General features: G+C 42.1%; 1 protein-coding gene across 3 annotated transcripts in view; it reads right to left on the reverse strand.

Moving 5' to 3' along the window:
• The window catches only part of ARMC8 (armadillo repeat containing 8), a gene marked incomplete at both ends in the record, with an annotated part of 96,304 nt that overhangs the window by 40,950 nt on the left and 33,329 nt on the right, over positions 1–22,025 (reverse strand). The window contains 9 exons of one of the 3 annotated variants that reach the window (XM_080695765.1): positions 201–401; positions 2,319–2,379; positions 4,605–4,695; positions 4,793–4,868; positions 5,351–5,431; positions 12,311–12,403; positions 17,044–17,141; positions 17,245–17,387; positions 19,409–19,480. In XM_080695765.1, coding sequence (XP_080551891.1) covers positions 201–401; positions 2,319–2,379; positions 4,605–4,695; positions 4,793–4,868; positions 5,351–5,431; positions 12,311–12,403; positions 17,044–17,141; positions 17,245–17,387; positions 19,409–19,480 — 916 coding nt within the window. The remainder of the gene's footprint in view (positions 1–200; positions 402–2,318; positions 2,380–4,604; positions 4,696–4,792; positions 4,869–5,350; positions 5,432–12,310; positions 12,404–17,043; positions 17,142–17,244; positions 17,388–19,408; positions 19,481–22,025) is intronic. The other 2 variants (XM_080695766.1, XM_080695767.1) reach the window with 2 other exon arrangements.

Genomic DNA, 22,025 nt, shown 5'->3' on the forward strand with positions numbered 1-22,025 from the left:
TGTCCTAACAAAAAATATTAAACAAATTGGATTTAAAAATGCCCAAAGCACTATCATCTATGCTGCCAAAGATAAAAAGATTTTTTTTAATTTAAAAGGGTTTTGAGCTATAATGAACAATTGGCTCAAAGTTGTGAGCGGTAAGAAGAGTTTTTGAAAAGTCCCTCTCTTGAGCTGCTAAGAGGGAAGCGAGAACACACCCTTTTGATATCGGTGATGGCGCTCACTGAGCTGGGGTACTTGAAGTAGTCAGCAAGCATGGCGATGAGGTGGTCGGTGATGCTGGCGATCCTCTGCAGCTCCACGTCGGGCTCGATCAGGTAGGCGAGGGTTTCCGCTCCTTCAACTCTCTCCTCCAGTAATCTCTCCTTACTGCACATTCGAACCAAGCAAGGCAAAGTCTGGAAGGCAGGGAAACGGTTATGCGCTTCTTGGTAAAGGCAAGGGCTTGAGGAAGAGCATCCAGGCATTGAACTAACTCAGAGCTTTTTGTTGGGGGTCACATTTGTGATCAACTATTTCCTCTGGTGATTTTCAGAGAATAAAAAGACACAATTCAGCTCAGATTAGTCATTTGTGCTGACATACTAATCTCTAATCATACAACACATATTAACAGAAACTCTTAACAGCTCTTGTGATAAGTTGGACACTACTGGCAACCTTATATAGACATTGAAGAATTCCTAGCAAACCACATCTGATAGCTCTGCCCTCTGTCTTTATTCACCTAAGAGAGGTACAGCAGTTTCATCAGGAATGACGCCTTGGAAAAAGTGTGCTCTCCTTTTCTTTACTGAGTAACATGGTTGAAATGAACTTTTAATTTGTTTTGTGGATTAATATCTATAGTTGCAAAAACAGCTTTAAAAATCTAATTTTGAGATTCCACCAGTTCTCCTAAACTGTGATTGATGAAATGTATCAATCACAGTTGTTAGGTTTTGCCGAACTTGCTGGAATGACTATGATATTCATTAGTTCAATTTTACTTGTAGAGTCCTCCAGAAGTCTTGGGATGTGCCTTGGTAATTTATCTACACTAGCTCTCAGAAAAAATATCCCATGTATTTACTATTTCTAGGGCTGGTGAACCCAATTTTAAGGATAATGTAAAAGTAGAAATTGAAATGTCATAATTATAGATGGTCTTCCTCCACGAGCATAGGAAACTATGCTTTGATGTTTTCTATGTCCCTCCTTATATTTTTACCTCAGAACCAAGCTATTGATTGTTCATGGCTGATTTCCTAGTAAGTTAGTTCAGGCTTTACAACATAACTCTAGGTTCCTGAGGCAGAGCCCAGTCTTTTCCTAACATTACTAGTTACTAATATTTATCAATACCATAAATTCACAAGTTATTGAGTTTAATGCTCCCAACTACTATGTGAAGAAAATACCACTGAATCTATCCGACCAATGAGAAGAAAATAAAGGTTACTAAAGTAAATAAATCAGCCACTTGAACAAAGTCCTTAGCACTCTGTGCAGAATTATTTACTAAGGAAGATCCTCAGATCTCAAAAAATCAACTGACTCTCTTCACCAACTAGAGAAAACATTAATGGTTTCATTTGAAAAAGGTAAAGAGATCTCAAAGTCATAAAATGACACTATGATCAATTTATTTATGCTTATTCTTTATAGCAGATGAGACAGTTTACTGTATTTAACATATTGTCACCCACACGATACTCTAAGATAGATGAGCAGGCAAGACTGCATCCATTTTCAAGATCGCTCGTCTGGGGCAACAAAACAGTAAGGGACAAGCCAGTTAGTGGCGGGCGCTGTGTCGGGGAGCCAGGTCTCCTGCCCAGGGTTACTGAGGTCAGCTCATCGGCCCCTCCACACAATGATGGCTGTTTTCATATTATGTCTCTCGGTTACTGGCTGAACCGGCAAACAGCCTGCCTATAAAATGGTACTGCAAACTTAATGAAAACCAAAGATATATTCTCTGTTTCACCTGAATTTTACAATTCTCATAATGCCTGCATCTTCCTAGTTATCAAAAAATGAAAAAATTGTAACAGGAAAAGAATCATTTTGCTTTGATGTTCAAGACATATCTGAAGCCAGTGTGTGTGTGTGTGTGTGTGTGTGTGTGTGTGTACTGGGATTATAGGCTTGCACCACCATGACCAATTTTGAAAAGCTACCTAGTATTCCACAGAAAGGAAAAGTACAACGTTCTACTCTTATGCTATGTAAACACACTGTAAGAAGAATGTATAAATGAAAGCAGAAATGCTAATGTTCATATTCAGCCCCTTGATGGCTGCATAACTTCCACATCTTTAGAATGACCTTACCTTTAATACAATACAGTTGTCATCTGTCCGAATTGCTCCAGCTCTACACATGTAAGTTAAACTGGAATAAAACGACAGAAAGCAAGTTTCTGCATGAGACTTAAGGCTTTCAGAAAATATTATTTGTCTTTCAGATTTCATGAAAAAACAAAAACTAATACTATAATGTGAGGGAAAAGACTGTGACATTCCCTTATCTGGGGGTCAATTTAATAATCAAAGAAAATTCACAGATATAATCAGTGAGTCAGATGTTTTGAAAATATCTAAAAAACTCTCTGAAAAATAAATGGCCTCAAGAGTGGATGCATTCTGAAGCTAGGTGCTAAGTGCAGATGGGTTCTTTACAGTTCTTTGCAGACGTTTTATGAAACTCTCCGTAATAAAAAGGGGGAAATGTTAAAAACAAATAGAAGGCTAACAAAGCATCCCAGTTTAAAGGAAGTTAAGCTGGGAGACTCCAACTTCAAAGGCAGTAAAAACAGCACAGAAGAGGCATTAACTTACAACACGACTGTTCATCAGAAGCTACCTGCAGATAACCAGCAGTGGTTTGAGGAGTTAGTCAATGACTTGGTTCTATTGAAAAACAATTTGCCCTCATAAATATAGCTGCCTTTGAATAAGGATAAATAAGTATTCCCTAGGGCGGCACTGAACTTTAAGTACTTCAGAAACGTACATTAATAAACTTCCTTTTTGAGGCAGATTGCTTTAGTAAGCTGGGGTGAGGGCAGGAAGAACCAAAACATGCTACATGTGGCTTATACCGCTCCTTTGGAGCTGTACACCAATCGGTGAAGTCCTTATGCTGTCAAAGCCCAATTCTTTGTAGCTGTTGTCATTGTCATGAGGCTCATTACTATATTGTTTTTAAAAACTATTTTCCTTGGCCGGGCGTGGTGGCGAATGCTCGTAATCCCTGCGCTTTGGAGACAGAGACAGGAGGACCGCGCAGGTTCGAAGCCAGTCTCCCTGGCTTAAGAGACCCTGTTTCCAAATAAAAATATAAAATAGGTCTGGGAGTGTAGCCCGGAGGAAGAAGGGTTTCCAGGAACCCCAGTACCACCAAAACAAAAGCAAAAACAAAACAACAAAAAAATTATTTTCCTCAGAAGAGGCAAAGGCTCAGTTTTGCAGTTAAGACCAAACGCAAGCAAACAAAAACACAATATGAATAAAATATTAATCACGATGCGTGAGTTCATTAAAGTAAATCCTGTACAAGTACTCAACATATCTGTGAATGTATGGACACCTCATTTAACTCAATACTCACTCCATACTTCTCTATATTTTTCTGCTTAAAACGTGTTGGTTATATCTGATCTAATTTTGTATTATTTCAACTGAAATATAAGGAGAGTAAGTTGAAGATATAATCAAGTAATTTTTTGTGGTACTGGAGATTGAACCCACGGACCTTGTACCTCTAAGCTATATACCCAGCCTTTATTTTATTTTTTTTTTCTAAATTAGGGTATTGCTGGGCGTGGTGGCTCACACTTGTAATCCCGGTGCTTGGGAGGTGGAGACAGGAGGATCGCACAGGTTCGAAGCCAGCTGCGCTGGCTTAAGAGACCCTGTTTCCAAAAATAAAATAGGTCTGGGAGTGTAGCCTGGAGGTAGAGGGGCTTCCAGGAACCCCAGTACCACCAAAAACAAAAACAGGTTTCTTTTTGTGTGTGTGTGTGTGTGTGTGTGTGTGTGTGTGCGTGCGTGTGGTACAGAGGTAGAACCCAGGAAGGGGCTTTTCTACTTCCAGGCTATACTCCCAGACCTATTTTTATATTTTATTTGGAAACAGGGTCTCACTAAGTTGCTGAGAGCCTCACTAAGTAGCTGAGGCTGGCTTTGAACCTGTGCGATCCTCCTGTCTCAGCCTCCCAAGCGCGGGGATTACAAGCGTGCGCCACCACACCCGGTTATTAAGACAGGGTTTTGCTAAGTTGCTGATAGTCTTGCTACCTTTCCGACGCTGTCATTGAACGTGCAATCCTCCTGTCTCAGTTTCCTAAGTACTAGGATTATAGGCATGCACACCACTCCCAATAAAAAGTAATTCTCTATAGATAGTCTAAGATATTATATAGGAATTCCTGTTCTGCATACTACCAGTAAGAAACACAGATCCACTTAAGATAGTATGAGACAGTCCCCTGACTTTCAGGTTTCAAGATCCCCAAACAAGACCGGGACCTGAGGTGGGCAAACCAAGTCATCTGTAGATACTCTTAAGACAGTGGTGAAGCACTGTCTTGCCTCCCACATTGCTTTGACTTTTACCATTTTGCAGATGTGAGCTGCATCTCAATAGGCTTATCCCTCTGTAACATCTTCACAAATATTTGTGGTAACAACTCTCCATCAACCAAAACTAGAAATAAAACAAATAACAAGGATTAAGGAATTTCTTTAAATCTACAAAGTTCACAAAATAAATCATGTAGGTGCCACTGAAAGTTCCAGCATACCATTTACCAGAGTCATCGATACCTGGGGATTTTCAAAAGCTAAAACTGAGAAGCATTTCAGTGCTTGCATTCGGACCTGTAAAAATAAAAAAAAATAAGCAATGCATTTATTTTAATTTTGCAAACATGACTTAAGTGTCTTAGAATCCAAACTCTTCTTCTAAAGAAATAACTTATTTATTTCTGCTAAAAATATTACAAGAAGGCCTTAAAGGAACAGTAACACTTGTATAGCTGAAGAGTACACTACAAGGTAACATTAATTATAAAATAATTTTGAAGAGAGAAAAACAGCAAAAAGAAGTAGCAATAAAAATTAAGCAAGATAGATTCCTAGTCACACCTAAATGAACATTATACAAGTGTAATAGTAAGACACGGAATCACCCAGCCTTTCAGGTCAACATTTCTTTCTGTAGAAGACCATTCTATAGATAATGTAATTCTCTATAACTTTTTATCAATTAAATGACACTCCTGATCACAACATCTATCAAAGAAGCAATTCAGTAAGTGGGCCTCTTTATATAAGCCCAAACCAGAATATTAACATCTTACTTTGTAGGAGACTGAGGTTAGTAGGTGAGCAATATTCTGAACTGCACCATGGTTAAATAAAATTGTTTGATGATCTGGCCCCTGAAAGAAAAAAGAATACAATCATTCATTAAGAAGAGTAGTGACTTATTCCAATAAAACCACATTTACTTAAATGTAGAGAACTATGTTCAGTACAGTATAGATTCCTAAGCTGCCCTTTACTTGCAAAATTCATCCTCAAAAAGCAGTGCAGACAGCCAGGTGAGGTGGTGCACACTTGTAATCCCAGTACTTGGGAAGCTGAGACAGGAGGATCTCAAGTTCGAGGACAGCCTCAGCTAGTCACAAGACTTTCATCAACCTAATAAGACCCTGTTTCCAAATAAGAAATAAAATCAGGCTGGGGGTGTAGCTCAAAGGTAGAATGCCTCTGGGTTCAATCCCCAGCCCCCCCGCCCCAACAAACTGTTTTTATTTCTGCGAAGGGCTGCCATGTTTCACCTCATCCCCTAGAACCGCTGCTTCTTTACCTCCTAGAAATAAGGAGTGGAAGCAATCCTGGTGTGGCCTTCTGCAATGGTTACGCAACATGCCTGGGCTTCGCCCAGGCCCAGCGAAGCCACCATGAGCACTGCCTGCCATGTGCACACCCTTGTCCCGTGTGCACAGGAGACAGTGGCACTGTCATTCCTGAGGGCTCATGAGCTTGTCAGTGACCTCTTACACTAATTGCAAGAGAAAATAACCTACCACAACACCTGGGGGGGGGGGGCTTTAGTAATGCAACAAGGAGAAGAAATGCAGTGCTCCATAGCCAACAGGTGAGTGTACTTTAGATTTTATATTTCCTCTCTCTCTCTGTCTCTCTGTCTCTGTCTGTCTCTCTCTTTTGTGGCACTGAGGATGGAAACCAGGGGCATTCTACCTCCAACCTACACCCCCAGCCCTATTTTTTATCCTTTATTTTGAAACGGGGCCTCACCAACTAGCTGAGCCCCCAAGACTGGGATTACAAGTGTGCACTACCATGCCAGGCTCATTTCTCTTTTTATAATGATCACTTTTCAGGACAAGAAGGCAAAGAGATATGAAGAAATTATTTTTCATCAACTGTTTTCTACTACTCAATGCAATGAAGACCTTCAAAGTGCCAGAAGCAAAGTGTTGATTTGTCAGTGAGAATGCACAGTTCTCAATCATTTGATGACCCATCTCATCCAATCAACCAAGGAAAGTCAACTACAGGCAATATGGGGACAGCACTGCATGACCACCCTGGTCAGAAGAGAACAGCAATCACCAAAGGCAGGCAATCTGCCTGGGGTCACCAGAGGACACCATATGGATCCAGAACAAGGCTCTCGAGCCAGTTTCTCCACCCATATTTAGCCAACTACCTTGCAGATGGCTTGCTATTTCTTGGGCCAAAACACACATCATTTGGAAAGGGATTAGCACTCATACTTCTGAATAACACAACAACTTTATTTCATTTATAGGTACTAATACCCTAAATGTTTCATATACTATTACAAGGGTATTTTGTTTTTATTTTTGTGTGTATGTGATACTGGGGGTGGAACCCAGGAGCTTTCTACTTCCGGGCTATACTCCCAGACCTATTTTATACTTTGTTTGGAAACAGGGTCTCACTAAGTTGCTGAGAGCTTCACTCAGTAGCTGAGGCTGGCTTCAAACCTGTGTGACCCTCCTGTCTCAGCCTCCCAAGTGCTAGGATTACAAGCGTGCGCCACCCCGCCCGGCTATATGGGAATTTTAAAACAAAATTTTTTCCCCAGCAGTTTTCTTAATTTCTATACATTTTCTAACTTCTAATTTCTTACTTTTAATTATTATAGAGTATTCTCCAGTTTACACATACAAACCCTCACTGCATATTTTAGGTATAACTCCATGTCCTTCTGAATATAAACAGTGTTTTGTTGCATTACTGAAGCTGATGTCAGTGTAGATCTTTAGGTTATGAGGATGAATCGCCAGAGTCCAGTGGCTTGATATAGTTATTGTTACAAAGCCATCCAGAATACCAAGCTGCTTTTGTAATAACTGAAAATAATGATATTCGTGGGGGATGGATTTGAAGCCTGCCCCCCACTCCTCCAGCATCGACAGTTACCAGCACCTGTGATGTGCTGGACACAGCTCTAAATGCTTGACTGGATCGTCTGATTTAAAACAAAGGAGCCCTTGGCTGATTCATTATAAAGGCAGTGATGGACTGCGATGGGGGAGCCAAGTAAAAGAAGGATGGCCTGAGAATATGGCCCCTGTTCCTTAGCCAGTGCAAGTACTCGCGACCATGAGCCTAAATTAGCCTCAGCTTATGGCAGTATACTGGGTCCTCTCTGTCTCTCAGGTTTTGTCAAACCAATTTAAATGTTGTCAGAGCTAATCAGAAAGGCTAGGTATGCAGGGTGCAGCCTTGGCCTCTTCTGCCTCGTTACTCTCCCCTCTGCAGCCAACGGGCTCCTGTGCTTGGAGGTGACCTAATTATAACAGAGTATTTTATATTCTTCAAGACATTTTATATATAGACAGCCAAGTACAGAAGTGTATTATTTCCCCTATTTTAGCACAAGTGGTAGAATACTATAAACACTGCCCTAAACCTTTTATTAAATATCCAAGATCATTCATATCAAAACATGAGTTTCCTCACTCCTTTTTCATCTTATTCCATTGTATGAAAGCCTAATACTTTATTTAACAAGTAACTTGTAGTTGGACATTCAAATGTTTATTCTTTCACTCTTATAAACTTCATTTCAATATATATCCATGTGCATGTATTTTCCTAAGATATGAATCATTTCTGACATATCCTTATTAATAGAGCTATATTTACAAATGGCGGTAAAAAGACCAAACAGATCACAACCTTCTCTCTGTTTAGCAGCTCCCCGCTCTCAATAAGATGACCTTGCTCTGCGTTTGTGTGTGGGCACTGGGGACTGAATCCAAGGACATTCTACTTCAGAGCTATAGCCCTAGCACTTCTGGAGGCTTTGTGCTTTGAACATGGTCTTGCTAGGCTGCTCAGAGTCTCACCAAGTGCTGAGGCTATTCCCTGGCTCGCAATCCTCCAGTCTCAGGCTTCCAGGTACTAGTATTGCAGGCATGTGCCACCACACCCAGGCCATACATTACTTTTTTCTCTTTCTCTCTTTCTTTCTTCCTTTCTTTTTGCGGTACTAAGGATGAAACCCAGGGGCATTCTACTGCTGAGCTACACCCCCAGCCCTATTTTTTATTCTTTATTTTGAAACAGGGTCTCATACTTTGCCTCAAAGATGACAATAAATATTTGCCATCAAAGAAGATCTTCTTCTTCTCTGAGACTATACATAGGATTGTGTAAAAACAGCTGCAAGGAACAAATTAGTAGTTGAATCCAATAGAGAGGCACAGCTATTCCGATTCCTATCACATTTCTTGTCTTTCTCCAAATCAACCTGTGCAAACCTGCAGTGATGGTCAATAAGGCAGCATCCACTGGTGGGAAATACATAGTCTTTGTGATCTTAAACTCCAAAAGATAAGTCTCAGAAATCTGAGTAACTGCTTAAAAACTGGCAACAATTTAGAAGTAAAAATTCCAGTAAGTATTATTTCTCGCCTTTTTCCCCCTTAATAAGTCAGAGAGAGAATTTCAAGGATACAATTATGACTAGTTTACAAGAGACATGCTTTACTAACATCTCTCCTTTTTCTGTCATTCCTCTTTCAAGTGTTTATAAATCAGCTTAGTGCTGATTAGTTAGAATGCAGCTTGGGCAAATTAGTAAAGTTTTGTCCCATTTAATCTTAGCTTAGTGGATCCCTGTGAATGAATCTTAAAATTCTATTATAAAGCCAGGCCTGGTGGCACACATTTGTAATTCCAGTACTTGGGAGGCTAAGACCGGAGGATCGTAGGTTCGTGGCCAGCCTCAGCTACTTGGTGAAGCCCTCTGCAACTCAGTGAGACCCTGTCTCAAAATAAAGAATAAAAAATAGGGCTTGGGGTCTAGCTTGGAGGGAGAATGTCCCTGGGTTCACTCCCCAGTACTGAAAAAAAAAAATTCTATTATAAAATTTATTTATTTTGGGTCAATATGCAAAAAAGAACATGAAAATAAAAGCTTTTTATAATTAATGGCAATGCCCAGACCAACAGATCAGCTGTTTTCAAAGACGTGCTATTAGCTGGGCGTGGTGGCGCACGCTTGTAATCCCCACACTTGGGAGGCAGAGATAGGAGGATCGCGCAGGTTCGAAGCCAGCCACACGCACCGGCTTAGGAGACCCTGTTTCCAAATAAAAATGTAAAAATAGGTCTGGGAGTGTAGCCCGGAGGTAGAAGGGCTTCCAGGAACCCCAGTACCACCAAAAAACAAACAAACAAAAAAACAAAGACGTGCTATTATTGTATTTGTAAGGGCGTTAATGCTATCTTTAAAGCCATTATTACAGCCACTGCATTTATAAATGCTGTAAAGTTTCTTTATCTCAGAGTACTTAAATTTGGTAATTTAATTGCAGTAGTAAATGATAATTATCACGCTAAAAGTAAGTGTGGTGAAGGTAATTTTTTCTCGTAACATCTTCAGTTCTGTAATGGCATCAGGGTGGTTATAAATCATCATCCTCAGCAGAAGTTCCTGCCAGGTAAAGAACTAGTGATTTAATGGTTCTCCTTTGGCCGTGGTTTCAGCTAAGACAGCTCTGAGAAATTTCAGATGAGCAATCCTGAAAAGGCTGAAAACTCTGATGAGTAACCCTGAGAGCTATTTGGGCAGCTTCAGAAAGGGGACTATCCAAACTCCTTATAATTTAACAAAACAATGTGGCATGTAGTTCTTTCACCAGGTCCAATTTACCCTTGTGGGGTTACTGTGTTATGACTAGCAGATGCTATGCTTTTTGAGACTGAGGAATAGACGCTGAAGGACTCTTGACGAGGCATGGAGTTCCAGCAAGCTCTCCTCTACTTCCTGCCAGAGCTGGCTACATGACATCACTTTGTCACTGGGAAACTCGAGACCTTATTGGTTTGAATTCATTTTTAGCAAATGAATTGCAAAAGGTTCCACTTTCTTAGAGCATTTCTTTGCCCAGCTCTAAAGATGAAGCACTGTTTGATGTCCCTGGTTCTGAGCTGACCCACACACTATTAAAGCAATCAAAAAACTACAAGGATTTCTGTCAAAGACCTTAGCTTCTAAGTGCCGTACACTGAACTGCACGGGCTCTGGTACTCAGCTAGGGTTTGGGAGGGGATTGAGTGACCAGATTATAACATAGGCGCCTTCTTCTAGAACCCAGGGAAGATATTCTAAACGACACAGACTTGTAGTACTCCCACTTGGAATGTAGTGCTCCCTTCTCTTAGCCCACTTTGTTGGGTTCCCAAAACTCATCTACCTTATCGATGACAACTCCACCCTAAAACACGGAATCACCAAAAGATAACCGAGCTGGCATGTTGCGGCCACCTGTAATCCCAGTACTTGGGAGGCTGAGACGAGGATCGTAGGTTTGAGACCAACCTTAGTTACTTAGCGAGACTTTCAGCAACCTAGTGAGACCCTGTTTCAAAACAAAAAATGCAAAGGGCTGGGTTGTAGTTTGGAAGTTCAATTGCCAGTACTGGGGGAGAGGGCAGGGAAGATAACCAATTATTTGATGAAAATTAGAAAATGTTCAGAATTTAAGAGCTCAGCTGGGTGTGGTGGTGCACACTTGTAATCTTAGTACTGGGGAAGCTGGGACAAGAGAGCACGGGTTTGTAGCTGGCCTCAGCAACTAAGTGAGGCCCACTGCAACTTAGTGAAACCCTGTTTCAGAGACAGAATACCCCTGGGTTCCATATCAAGTACCACAAAAAAAAAAGAAAGAAATTAAGCAAGATCTCAAATAATTACATATAGCTATCAAAAGGCGTACACTTAATATATAATCGGTGAAGCAAAGTAAGTAGCGCTTCCCAGCACAGTTTAGGTCTGGACCTTTCACAGAGGAGGCTGGCGCTGCTCACACTTTGGGTGCAGCCTGAGCGTGGGGCCCCGCAGCAGCAGTGGCCTGCAAGCTTGCGCCCTTCGCCCAGACCTCGGCCCCTGCCGTTCCCACCTCGTAAAGACAGTGATGCTGGCAATTCAGATGTGCCAAAAAGAAGCCTTGAAGTGCTTTTAAGTGAAATGGTGAAAGTTCTCAACTTATGGGAAGAAAAGAGTTGGCATGTGGGAGTTGCTAGAATCTAGGATGAGAAACCAACGTTCAGAGAGGAGATCGCACACTGCCCCCAGTCATCACAACTCAGAATCGAAATAAAAGATGAAGTGTTTCTGTCTTCAATGTACAGACTCTTGTAACTATACCAAACTCTCCGTTCCACTGCGTTATGTCCGCATACTTACTTGCATAAATACCTACCTGCATACACTAGGGAGGGGGAGAGCACTCCACAGGGAGCAGAGAAGGATCTCTCATTTTCATGTGAGATCACTGAAAACCATTTCCAACAACACAGAAGCTGAGGGTGTAGGGAAACAGTCGTGATCTCATACTGCTGAGAGTATAAAATGGAACAATGTCTACAAGGACGATATGGGCAGCAGAATCACAACTGCACATATTCTTTGATGGAATTTCATTTCCTATAAAAATATCTTCTATACAAGGCATTTGCTGGAGCAATGTTTTGAAATAGCACAAGACTGGAAACAAATTAAATACTCAACAGTAGAGGACTGGTTAAACAAATTATTATACCTTTATATAGTGAAATATTATGTAGTTACTAAAAAGAAAAAGAGAGAGGGAGCCAGGGAGGTCCTCACATACTGATATGAATCACCTCCAAATAAGGGTTAAAGCACACGCGCCATGGACAGTTACCGCTGAAAGGGCACACAGATAAGGCACGCCCCTGGGCACGCAGGGCTCTACATCACAGAGGACAGTTTCGCTGGTTCTTACTTTACAGCAGTGTGAGAAGATCTGACAGATATACTCCTGGGTGTAGCGGGACCTGCTAAGCAGCGCCATGAGGTGTGGTATCACGGTGGCATCCTGCAGCAGAAGGGAACAAGAGACAGCAACACGAGCTTAGGCACTGGAAGTACACTTGACCACATGTTTCCATGAGCAGGTGCAGCTGAGCCTCTTATCTTAATGACTTAAGTCAAGTCTCTATAAGGACAGAGCAGAACAAAGGCAACATGACCATCAAACTCCTGAGCCACGCGGAAACAAAACATGAGGGCAGCGACCCCAATCCTTCTGGACAGCCTAGATCCACATGAAACAGTACTGCTTCAATAGGACTCGACGGGGATGATTCTTGAAACCACAGGTGAAATGAACAGTAAGATATACAGTGATAAGGACCTAAGAAGAATCACTGTATAAAAGCAAAACCACCATTTCACCTCTCAGATGTGTGTAAGCACTAGTAACTACTATAGTCTTTCATAGTGACTGCAGTTAGCTATCTGCAATCTTTACAAGTAAATCTGTGGGATTAGCAATTTCTTATGGAAAACTCACTATCTGCCTATAGCTGACACTTCCATGGTAGCACAGGAAAAAATCAGAATGAACCGACCCTGCTGGAGATTCTCTGAGAATTTCCCTTTATAATACAGAAGAGATTACAAGTTGAAAGAGAATTTTGTTTGAAATGCAGATGGACAAGGAGACAGAGCTCAAGCCTCCCGTCACACCTGTTACAAGTCCCAAGGCTGGACGTGCACACTCGTTGCCAGGGGAGGGCCTCAGTGCTTGGTACAGTAGGCCTGGGAGCTCAGAGTCCGCATCCTAACCAGCCAGCTACTACTGCTGGTCCACAGCCGCCCTGGAAAGACCCTCACAACAGACAACAGGAGGCCAGGAGCAGAGAATGCCCAAGACATAGACAAGCTGGGTAGGAACCAGAAGGCTGGGTTCCCCAAATGTCGAGCACCTCCCCTGCTTGGGAATATAACCCTGTGTCATCACAAGCAGTTTAAAAACTAAACGTAAAACCCTGAAAACCTCAATGCAAGGCATGTACTGAATGCATCAAAAGAAAAGGAAGAGACGAGAATATTGAATGCCATGAAGGGACACAGTGGTCCCACTGCAGAAGACAGGGAGCAAGCCATAGCTGCCACGGGACGGACACCTCAAGAGGGAGACAGAACAGAAGCAGGAAGGCCACCAGGCGCCTGCAGCTGCCTGCTGCCGCCCGCCTGCTGCTCTCCCGGCGTCAACAGCCTCAGCCACTTCTGCCACATGTGTCGGTGCAGCTGCAAAGAACAGTTACACAGCTGCCCAAAGTTGCCATCTGATAAACAGGACTGCAAACTAGAAATCCTGCCCTCTGACTAGCTGCCTGCCTCTAGTCCCTGAATTGCTGTCACAGCTGGCCCAACACAATTCAACTCCCAAAGTCAGTTAATTCTACTCAATCACTCTTCTCTGTCGGTTATCCCCACGCCTAGTACTTTTTCTGGATTCCCCACTGTCTCTGAGGTATAAAATATCTGAGGAATAAAACTGAGACGGTTGCTATTTTGATGATCTCACTGTCTAAATTTAACTACCTGGGTCTTAACTGTCCGCATGTAAAACAAACAAATAAACCAAACAAACCAGCTAGCCTAGATGAAACTTTTCCAAACTACACATCATGATCCATTAGTGGACAAAAATTAGTTTCAAGAGTGAGGAAGGAGAAGTCAAACAGCTGGCTAGGGTTAATTTCCCCTCCTTTTATCTCTAGGGTAGGGTTGGTGAGAAATTTCAAGGGTAGAAAAGATAGGTGATTGCTTTAATCTCTTTGTAAATAGACAATGTAACCTTCAGGATGAGAGACTTACACTTACTAAGAAAGTCATTTTCTATGGAAAGCTTTGGGCAGAGTGCCCACAGCAGACTAGCGGTTCTCAAAGAGCGGTCCAATGAGCAGGAGCAGCTGAGTTACCCAGAAACATGCTAGAAATGGAAGTCCCAGGGCCTGCCCCTAGAAACCCTGGTAGTATCCAGCAACCTGTGTTTAACAAACCCTCCAGGTAATTCTGGTACATGTTCAAGTTTGGGAAGTCTTGTAAAATGGTCTGGACTTACGAGGCAGAGCTCCCTGAACAATGTCACATAAAACTCCCAACTGTAAGATTGAGATGCTTCATTTAGACTCTTCCTATAGTGTGAAATGACCCACAAACCCCACTTACCTTATGAACCCATAAGGGCCAGAGGGTGTATCTGATGTAGGAGGAATAGATTATACAGCCATGCGACACCCCCTCTCCTTGCCGGCTTTCCCTATGCCTCTTCTTAGTTTATATTCTTGGAATATTTGCTAAAACTTGCTTCTAGATAAGAGCTCCGATTTATGTATATCCAGTATGACAACTCATTCTTTATATGAGCTCAGGGAATCATAATTGGTATTTTTTTAAGTGAGAAACAACAGAATAGAAATAAAAGGGCATTGGCCGGGCGTGGTGGTGCATGCTTGTAATCCCCATGCTTGGGAGGCTGAGACAGGAGGATCGCATGGGTTCAAAGCCAGCCTCAGCTACTTAGTGAGGCTTTCAGCAACTTAGTGAGACCCTGTTTCCAAATAAAATATAAAAAAAGTATGGGAGTATAGCCCAGAGGTAGAAAGCTTCTGGGTTCCACCCCCAGTACCCCCCCCCAAAAAAAGAAATAAGACATTGCCAGGCGTGGTGGCGCACGCTTGTAATCCCCGCGCTTGGGAGGCTGAGACAGGAGAATCGCGCTGGTTTGGAGCCAGCCGCGCTGGCTTAAGAGACCCTGTTTCCACATAAAAAAAAGTTAAAAAAAAAATAGGACTGGGAGTGTAGCCCATGGGAGTATATCCCGGATGTAGAAGGGCTTCCAGAAACCCCAGTACCACCAAAAAAAAAAAAAAAAAAAAAAAAAAAGAAAAAGAAAAAAAAGAAATAAAGAAATAAGAGGGCATCACACTGGTGGAATTGTGTTGTGATAGTTATCTCAGAACACTTTCTCTCTCTCTCTCTCTCTCTCTCTCTCTCTCTCTCTCTCTCTCTCTCTCTCTCTCTCACATACACACACACACACACACACACGCAATTTCATACATGTGTATAGTGAGGCAGTAGGTAACGTGTGTGTGTATGTGTATATGTGTGTGTGAATGTTACTGAGGATGGAACCCAGGAGCATTCTACCTCCAAGCTACATCCCCAGCCCTATTTTTTTATTCTTTTTTTTTTTTTTTTTTTTTTTTTGGTGGTGGTGGTACTGGGGGTGGATCCCAGAGGCTTTTCTACCTCCAGGCTATACTCCCAGACCTATTATACTTTATTTGGAAACAGGGTCTCACTAAGTTGCTGAGAGCCTCACTAAGTAGCTGAGGCTGGCTTTGAACCTGTGGGATCCTCCTGTCTCAGCCTCCCAAGAGTGGGGATTACAAGTGTGCGCCACCTCGCCCGGCTTTATTCTTTATTTTGAAACAGGGCCTCACTAAGTAGCTGAGGCTGACTGAGAACCTGCAATCTTCCTGTCTCAGCTTCCCAAGTATTGGGATTACAAGCGTGTGCCACCAAGCTCAGCTAAAAAACATATTTTTACTGTGGGCTGAAGATCAGTGTTTTAAAAACACTGGCCTAAGCTGGGCATGATAGCACACGCTTGTAATTCCAGGACTTGGGAGGCTGAGACAGAAAGATCATGGTTTGTGGTCAGCCTCAGCCTCTTAGTGAGACCTTGTTTCAAAATAAAGAATAAAAAAAATAGGGCTGGGGGCATAGCTCAGATGTAGAATGCCCCTGGGTTTGATCCCTGGTAGCGTAAAAAACAAAAACAAATAACTACTGGCCTAGACCATTTTCATTAAGAAAGTCGTGTCGCTGGGCATGGTGCCGCACGCTTGTAATTCCCCATGCTTGGGAGGCAAAGACAGGAGGATCGCGCAGGTTCGAAGCCAGCCTTGCTGTTTTAAGATACCCTGTTTCCAAATAAAAATATAAAAAATAGGTCTGGGAGTGTAGCCCGGAGGTAGAAGGGTTTCCAGGAACCCCAGTACCACAAAAAAAAAAAAAAAAAAAAAAAAAAAAAGTCGTGTCGATATTAAAAGGTCCTTCACAAATCTAAGGCTTCCTCAAACCACTAACTGATGCTGAGTACCTGGATCCTCACATATACCCACCAGGGGAGCTCCTCCACGCTGGCTACGATTCACCCTCCAGCTGACTAACAGTGGTGCCCTGCCCACATAAGCTCACTCTGCCCATCACACCACAATCCCCTTACACAGATCCTTTCTAGACGGCCTCCTTCCTCTCCGCTTCTCTAAGTCTTATCTATTATTTAAGACCCAGGTCAAAGTCTAGCTCCTCCACGAAGCCTTCTCTCCTGGACTTGAACATAAAGTGAGAGCCCTGATCACTCACTAGCATAAACTGCACTTCCTTCCTTTGCACAAGGAAGAGGAAACCCCAAGTCTGAGGGGATAGTTCTGCTTTGGTGCTGGGGCGCAAACCCAGCGTGCAAAGCAAGTGCTCTCCTTTTGGTCACTTCTTTTTTAAATCAAAGCCTGGAACACAGAATATTTGCAAATAAGAACTTAATATCTCTCAAAGCTTTCTAAAAATCCCCATCACAATGGATTTGGAGTGCTAAGCAGGTTCAGGCAGGCTGCTGGCACGATGCAAGCGAGGACTCAGAAGCGCCCAGCTCACCGTGTAGAGAAGCTCCTCTGGAGTGACGGGACTGGTGAAGACGGTCCGCAGGCAGCGGAGGCAAGCTTCGATGAACTTGAGGTCTGGGGACAGCAGTCCTGTCAGCAGAAACTACAGTGAGATTCATCCTCTCCATCAGTACTTCAGACACTGCAAACTGATTCTAACCTCTTCTTGTGCAAAAATGCGCTCCCTCCGTACCTTGCAGTAAGGCAGGAATAATATGGCAGTCCAGCAGAGACTTAACGTTGTTTTCAGTGCCCATAGCAAGACTTCCTAACACCACGGCACATTCTGTTTTCAGCTCTGTGCTTGACGTTTCTTGCTGAAGCAAATACAACAATCTAAAAAGAAGGGACCTGATAAACAAAGGAACTAAAATACGAAAGCAAGCAAATTAAAATATGGTGACAAAGCGATGTGCTGGGTTAACCAATACATTCCACGTACTAACAACAGGGTTGGCTGAGGTTATCTGAATCTCTCTGGGTAATGGTTTTTTATTCATAGCATGTGCTAATTCAATAAACATCTGAAAAAAAAACCCAGAAGGTATTGCCTTCATTTTGAATAAAAGATTATCATATAATCTCAGAGCTCATCCAACTGTAGATGTGAAAGTTCTGTACAAGTGGTCTCTGTAGCTCGCATTATCTGATACTTCTGGTGAGTCTTTTCAAAATATTAAGACTCCCGATGCCAAGTAGTGTTGGAGCGCTCATTCAAACCGGAAGTGGACCCTCAGTGCGGGGGCACAGTGCGGACATGGCAGGGGCAAATAACTACTTCTCAAACCCTAACCCCCACCACTGATGACCACCTGCTCACGTTCTCAGTTAACTCCCATGCTCCCGAACGCACTGTTCCAAGATATGGGCCACACACTCCCTAAGGATGGCTGCGGGGCATCAGTTACTAAAGTGTAGATTTGAAGTCAGTGATGTTAAAAATATTAAAACCATTAATTCTGTATTAAAAGGTAGAAAACAAGCCAGGCGTGGTGGCACACGCTTGTAATCCCTGTGCTTCTTGGGAGGTAGAGACAGGAGGATCTCGCAGGTTCGAAACCAGTCTCTCTGGCTTAAGAGATGCTGTTTCCAAATTTAAAAAATACCTAAAAATAGGTCTGGGAGTGTAGCCCAGAGGTAGAAGGGTTTCCAGGAACCCCAGTATCACCACCAAAAAATAAAAAAGGTAAAAAGAGAAAAATTAGAAATATTTTTTAAAACCTGAGTAAAAACTTACAGCAATTTTATACACACACACACACACACACACACACACACACACACGTATATATGATTAAGTTTTAAGCAGCAAAGGCAAAGAGTAAATTATGTAACTGTCACTGCCTGAACATCCCCCCCAAAAAAGTTTACTAGGTTATCAAAGGAAGAAAACAAACTTCCCACAGCTAACTAAAACACAGCAGATTCTCAACCGGGGGAGTTGTGTTTAACTGTTGTTTGTTTTAAAACAGTATTTAAAACCACACAGAACTTTTTTCTCTTTAAAATTTATTATTTATTTGTTTATTTATTTATTTGCAATACTGGGGATTGAGCCGAGAGGTTCTACCTCTGAGCTATACCTCCAGCCCTATTTCTTTCTTTTTTTGGGGGAGGTACTAGGGATGGAACCCAGGGGCGTTCTACCTCTGAGCTACACCCTTAGCCCTATTTTTTATTCTTTACTTTGAAACAGGATCTCACTGAGTTACAGAGGACCTCACTAAGTAGATGAGATTGGCCACAAACCTGCAATCCCTGATCTCAGCCTCCCAAGTACACTTTAAAATTTAAAGTATAATTATCCAGCCAAGAATGTTGGCACACGCTTGTAATCCCAGTACTTGGGAAGCTGAGACAGGAGGATCATAGGTTTGCAGTTAGTTTCAGCAATGTTATCAACCTAGGGGAAACACTGTTTCAAAATAAAAATAAAAGACCTGGTGATGTAGCTCAGAGATAGAATGCCTCTGGGTTCAATCCCCTGTAACCCCCGCCCCCCCCACACACACACTTAAAAAAAAGTGCCTTGAGAATCCTAATAAAGTATCCACTCATGAAAAACTGCTAGGTATCTCAGGAAATGGGAAAAGTATCAGGCTAGTATATACTGCTTATATACCCAACAAACTCATATTATGGGGTTAATGATCTTCCTCAATTTCTAAAGAGCATTAATACATTCACTTCTTATTCTATTCCCTGATACTTTACATAAACATGTATGTACACACACATACATGCATATCATATACATGTATACTTTACATATTTATTTTATGCATATTTAAGTATATATAAATGTATATTCTTAGAGATGATTCATATACTTCAAAGCATGTATTTCTAAAACGTACCTCGGGACAGCTCCTAAAACAATGAGGTTGGCTTTCTGTTTGTTGTTTCCAATTACGGCATTTTTCATGTCTCTGAATTCAGGGAAGAGAAAAAGGTAAAGTATCACAGAGAAACATCAAGAAGCATCAGCTCATCCCACTTCACCATGCTGTAACACTGGGGACTGGCAAGCACAGAACCGGGGACAACGTGAAAGCGCCGCCGGCCACCCCACCAGGGCTGCTGGAGAGAAGGGCGGGCAGAGTGGCAGTGCGGGGAGCTGGAGGAAGGCCCAGTCCTTGGAGTTTAAATAACAGAGGCACCTGTCCTGGCGAGGGCTGGGACCCGCGTCAGCGAGTCCTCCCTCTACTTCCCTCTCCTGCTTGTTTCAGGGGCAGAGTATTTCTTATGTTCCATTTCATCTGCTTTATTGTCTTCTTAGCTGTACCCCTTTGGGTCCAATTTTAATATTTTCCACGCATTATTTATCATACCTTCAAGTGCTTTAAGAACCCTGCAAGTGTCCCTCCATTCTCCACCCTTTCTCTGGGCCACTGTTCTCATATACTTTAATTTTAAATTAGCTAGAAACAATATAACACATTTTATTTTTGCTTAAGCAGCCAATTATCTTTTAAGGAGACTAAAAAAAAATTTAAAAAGCTTTAACATTTGTCACATGTTCATCGGTATATTCTTTTTCTAACACAGAGCTCTTTACCTCACCAGGAATAAAACTCTATTCTACAATATGAGTACCTCTATCAATGACCAGTTAGGTCCCAAATTTGTGATTGGTTCCAAAGGACATGTGGAGAAAAAAAGATAGTTCAAAACAAATCACTAATAAAATGTTTTAATAATATTTTCCTTAATTGGTCAGTACAGATGTCTTAATATAGAATACTATGTGTTTTTATTTAGAAGTGGTTCTCAAAGTTGGGGAGTGCATTACTACCCCCAGGAAGCAGTTCAGAAGTCCGTGGGAACGTCAGGAAATGTCCAGCCATAGTTTTACAAATAGGCAGAAAGGCCGGGCTTGGTGGAGCACGCTTGTAATCCCAGCACTGGAGGCAGAGACTGCAGGATCAGGGTTTGCAAACAGCCTCAGCTATTTAGTGAGGCTCTTCTCAACTCAGTGAGACCCTGTTTCAAAATAAAAGACTAAAAATTAGGGCTAGGAGTGTAGCTTGGAAGTACAATGCTCCTGGGTTCCATCCCCAGTGCCCCCCTCCACACACAAACCACAAAGAGGCAGAAAGCACTTTTTATATAATTTCTAAAGAAACTGAAATTTTCAATATTGTACTTACCCTACTTTTTTTTTTTTTTTTTTCACGGTACTGGGGATGGAACCCAGGAGCATTGTACCTCTGAGATATACCCCCAGCCCTATTTTTTATTCTTTATTTTGAAACAGGGTCTCACTGAGTTAAAGGGCATCACCAAGTATTAGCTGAGGCTGTCCTCGAACTGCAATCCTCCTGTCTCAGCCTCTCAAATTCTAGGGTTATAAACGAGCACCACCACACAGGGTTGGAGATGTACTTTCTATCAAAAGTTAATAATTCTGGAAAATCAAATCACCAGTTTAGGGTAATAGGCGTTATCAATACCACATATCTATAATCAATCTATATCTGACACTCTTGCGTTTATACTACTTCATTAAGTTTTCTACTATAGTTGGGCCTATTTACATATGCAACATGGATTTTTTTTTTTTTTTTTTTTGTGGTGGTACTGGGGTTCCTGGAAGCCCTTCTACCTCCAGGCTACACTCCCAGACCCATTTTTACATCTTTTTTTATTTGGAAACAGGATCTCTTAAGCCAGCGCTGCTGGCTTCAAACCTGCGCAATCCTTCTGTCTCCGTCTCCCAAGCGCGGGGATTACAAGCGTGCGCCACCACGCCCGGCATGAATTGATTTTTCTAAATTTCTCTTTATAATAAGCTGGGAAGGCAGTATATTATTTTGTAATTATGTATGCAAATAGTCTATATTATTATGGGTTAATTTCAAAATAGCACAAGGAGTGACACAAAATATTTAAAATAAGGGATGTTAGGTCAGAGAATGTTATAGGTAGTATTGACATTTTTAGCTCACCCGTCTCTTTTATTTCCCAAATAAGTTCCCCTAAACACTCCTGAATCATCTCTTTGGACTTCCCCACTTTTAGCTAGCAGAGGTCTATAACATACAGGAATCTTTTGCCAAGGTTACAATCTTAAAAAAGTTGTACAGGTGGCAAAATATGATCTTGTAGGAAAACACAGGGGGGAATCAGCCAGTAAGTATGTGCTTCCAATGCCTATCACAAAATCCACTGGCATTTAAAACCTTGGTAATGGGCGGAGTTCAGCTCTTGGCTGCCCAGCAACCTGCAGGGCCCTGAGTTCAATCCCAGCCCCAAACAAACAACTCCACAATGACACCTGCTATGATGAGGGAATTCTCTAAGGAGATCTCCCACCAGTTTTTGGGTGGCAGTTTACAAGTCTCCAGCCAAACGCTGAAACCGCCCACTCTTTTCTTCCTTTGGCTCAGTACCTGAGGGCTAGGTCTTACACTGCCTGAAGTATCTGTTTCTGTGAACTAGTGCGCAGATCTTTTACGGTTGACAAGAGGTAAG

Source organism: Muscardinus avellanarius (assembly GCF_963383645.1).
Source record: "Muscardinus avellanarius genome assembly, chromosome: 5".
NCBI lineage: Eukaryota > Metazoa > Chordata > Mammalia > Rodentia > Gliridae > Muscardinus > Muscardinus avellanarius.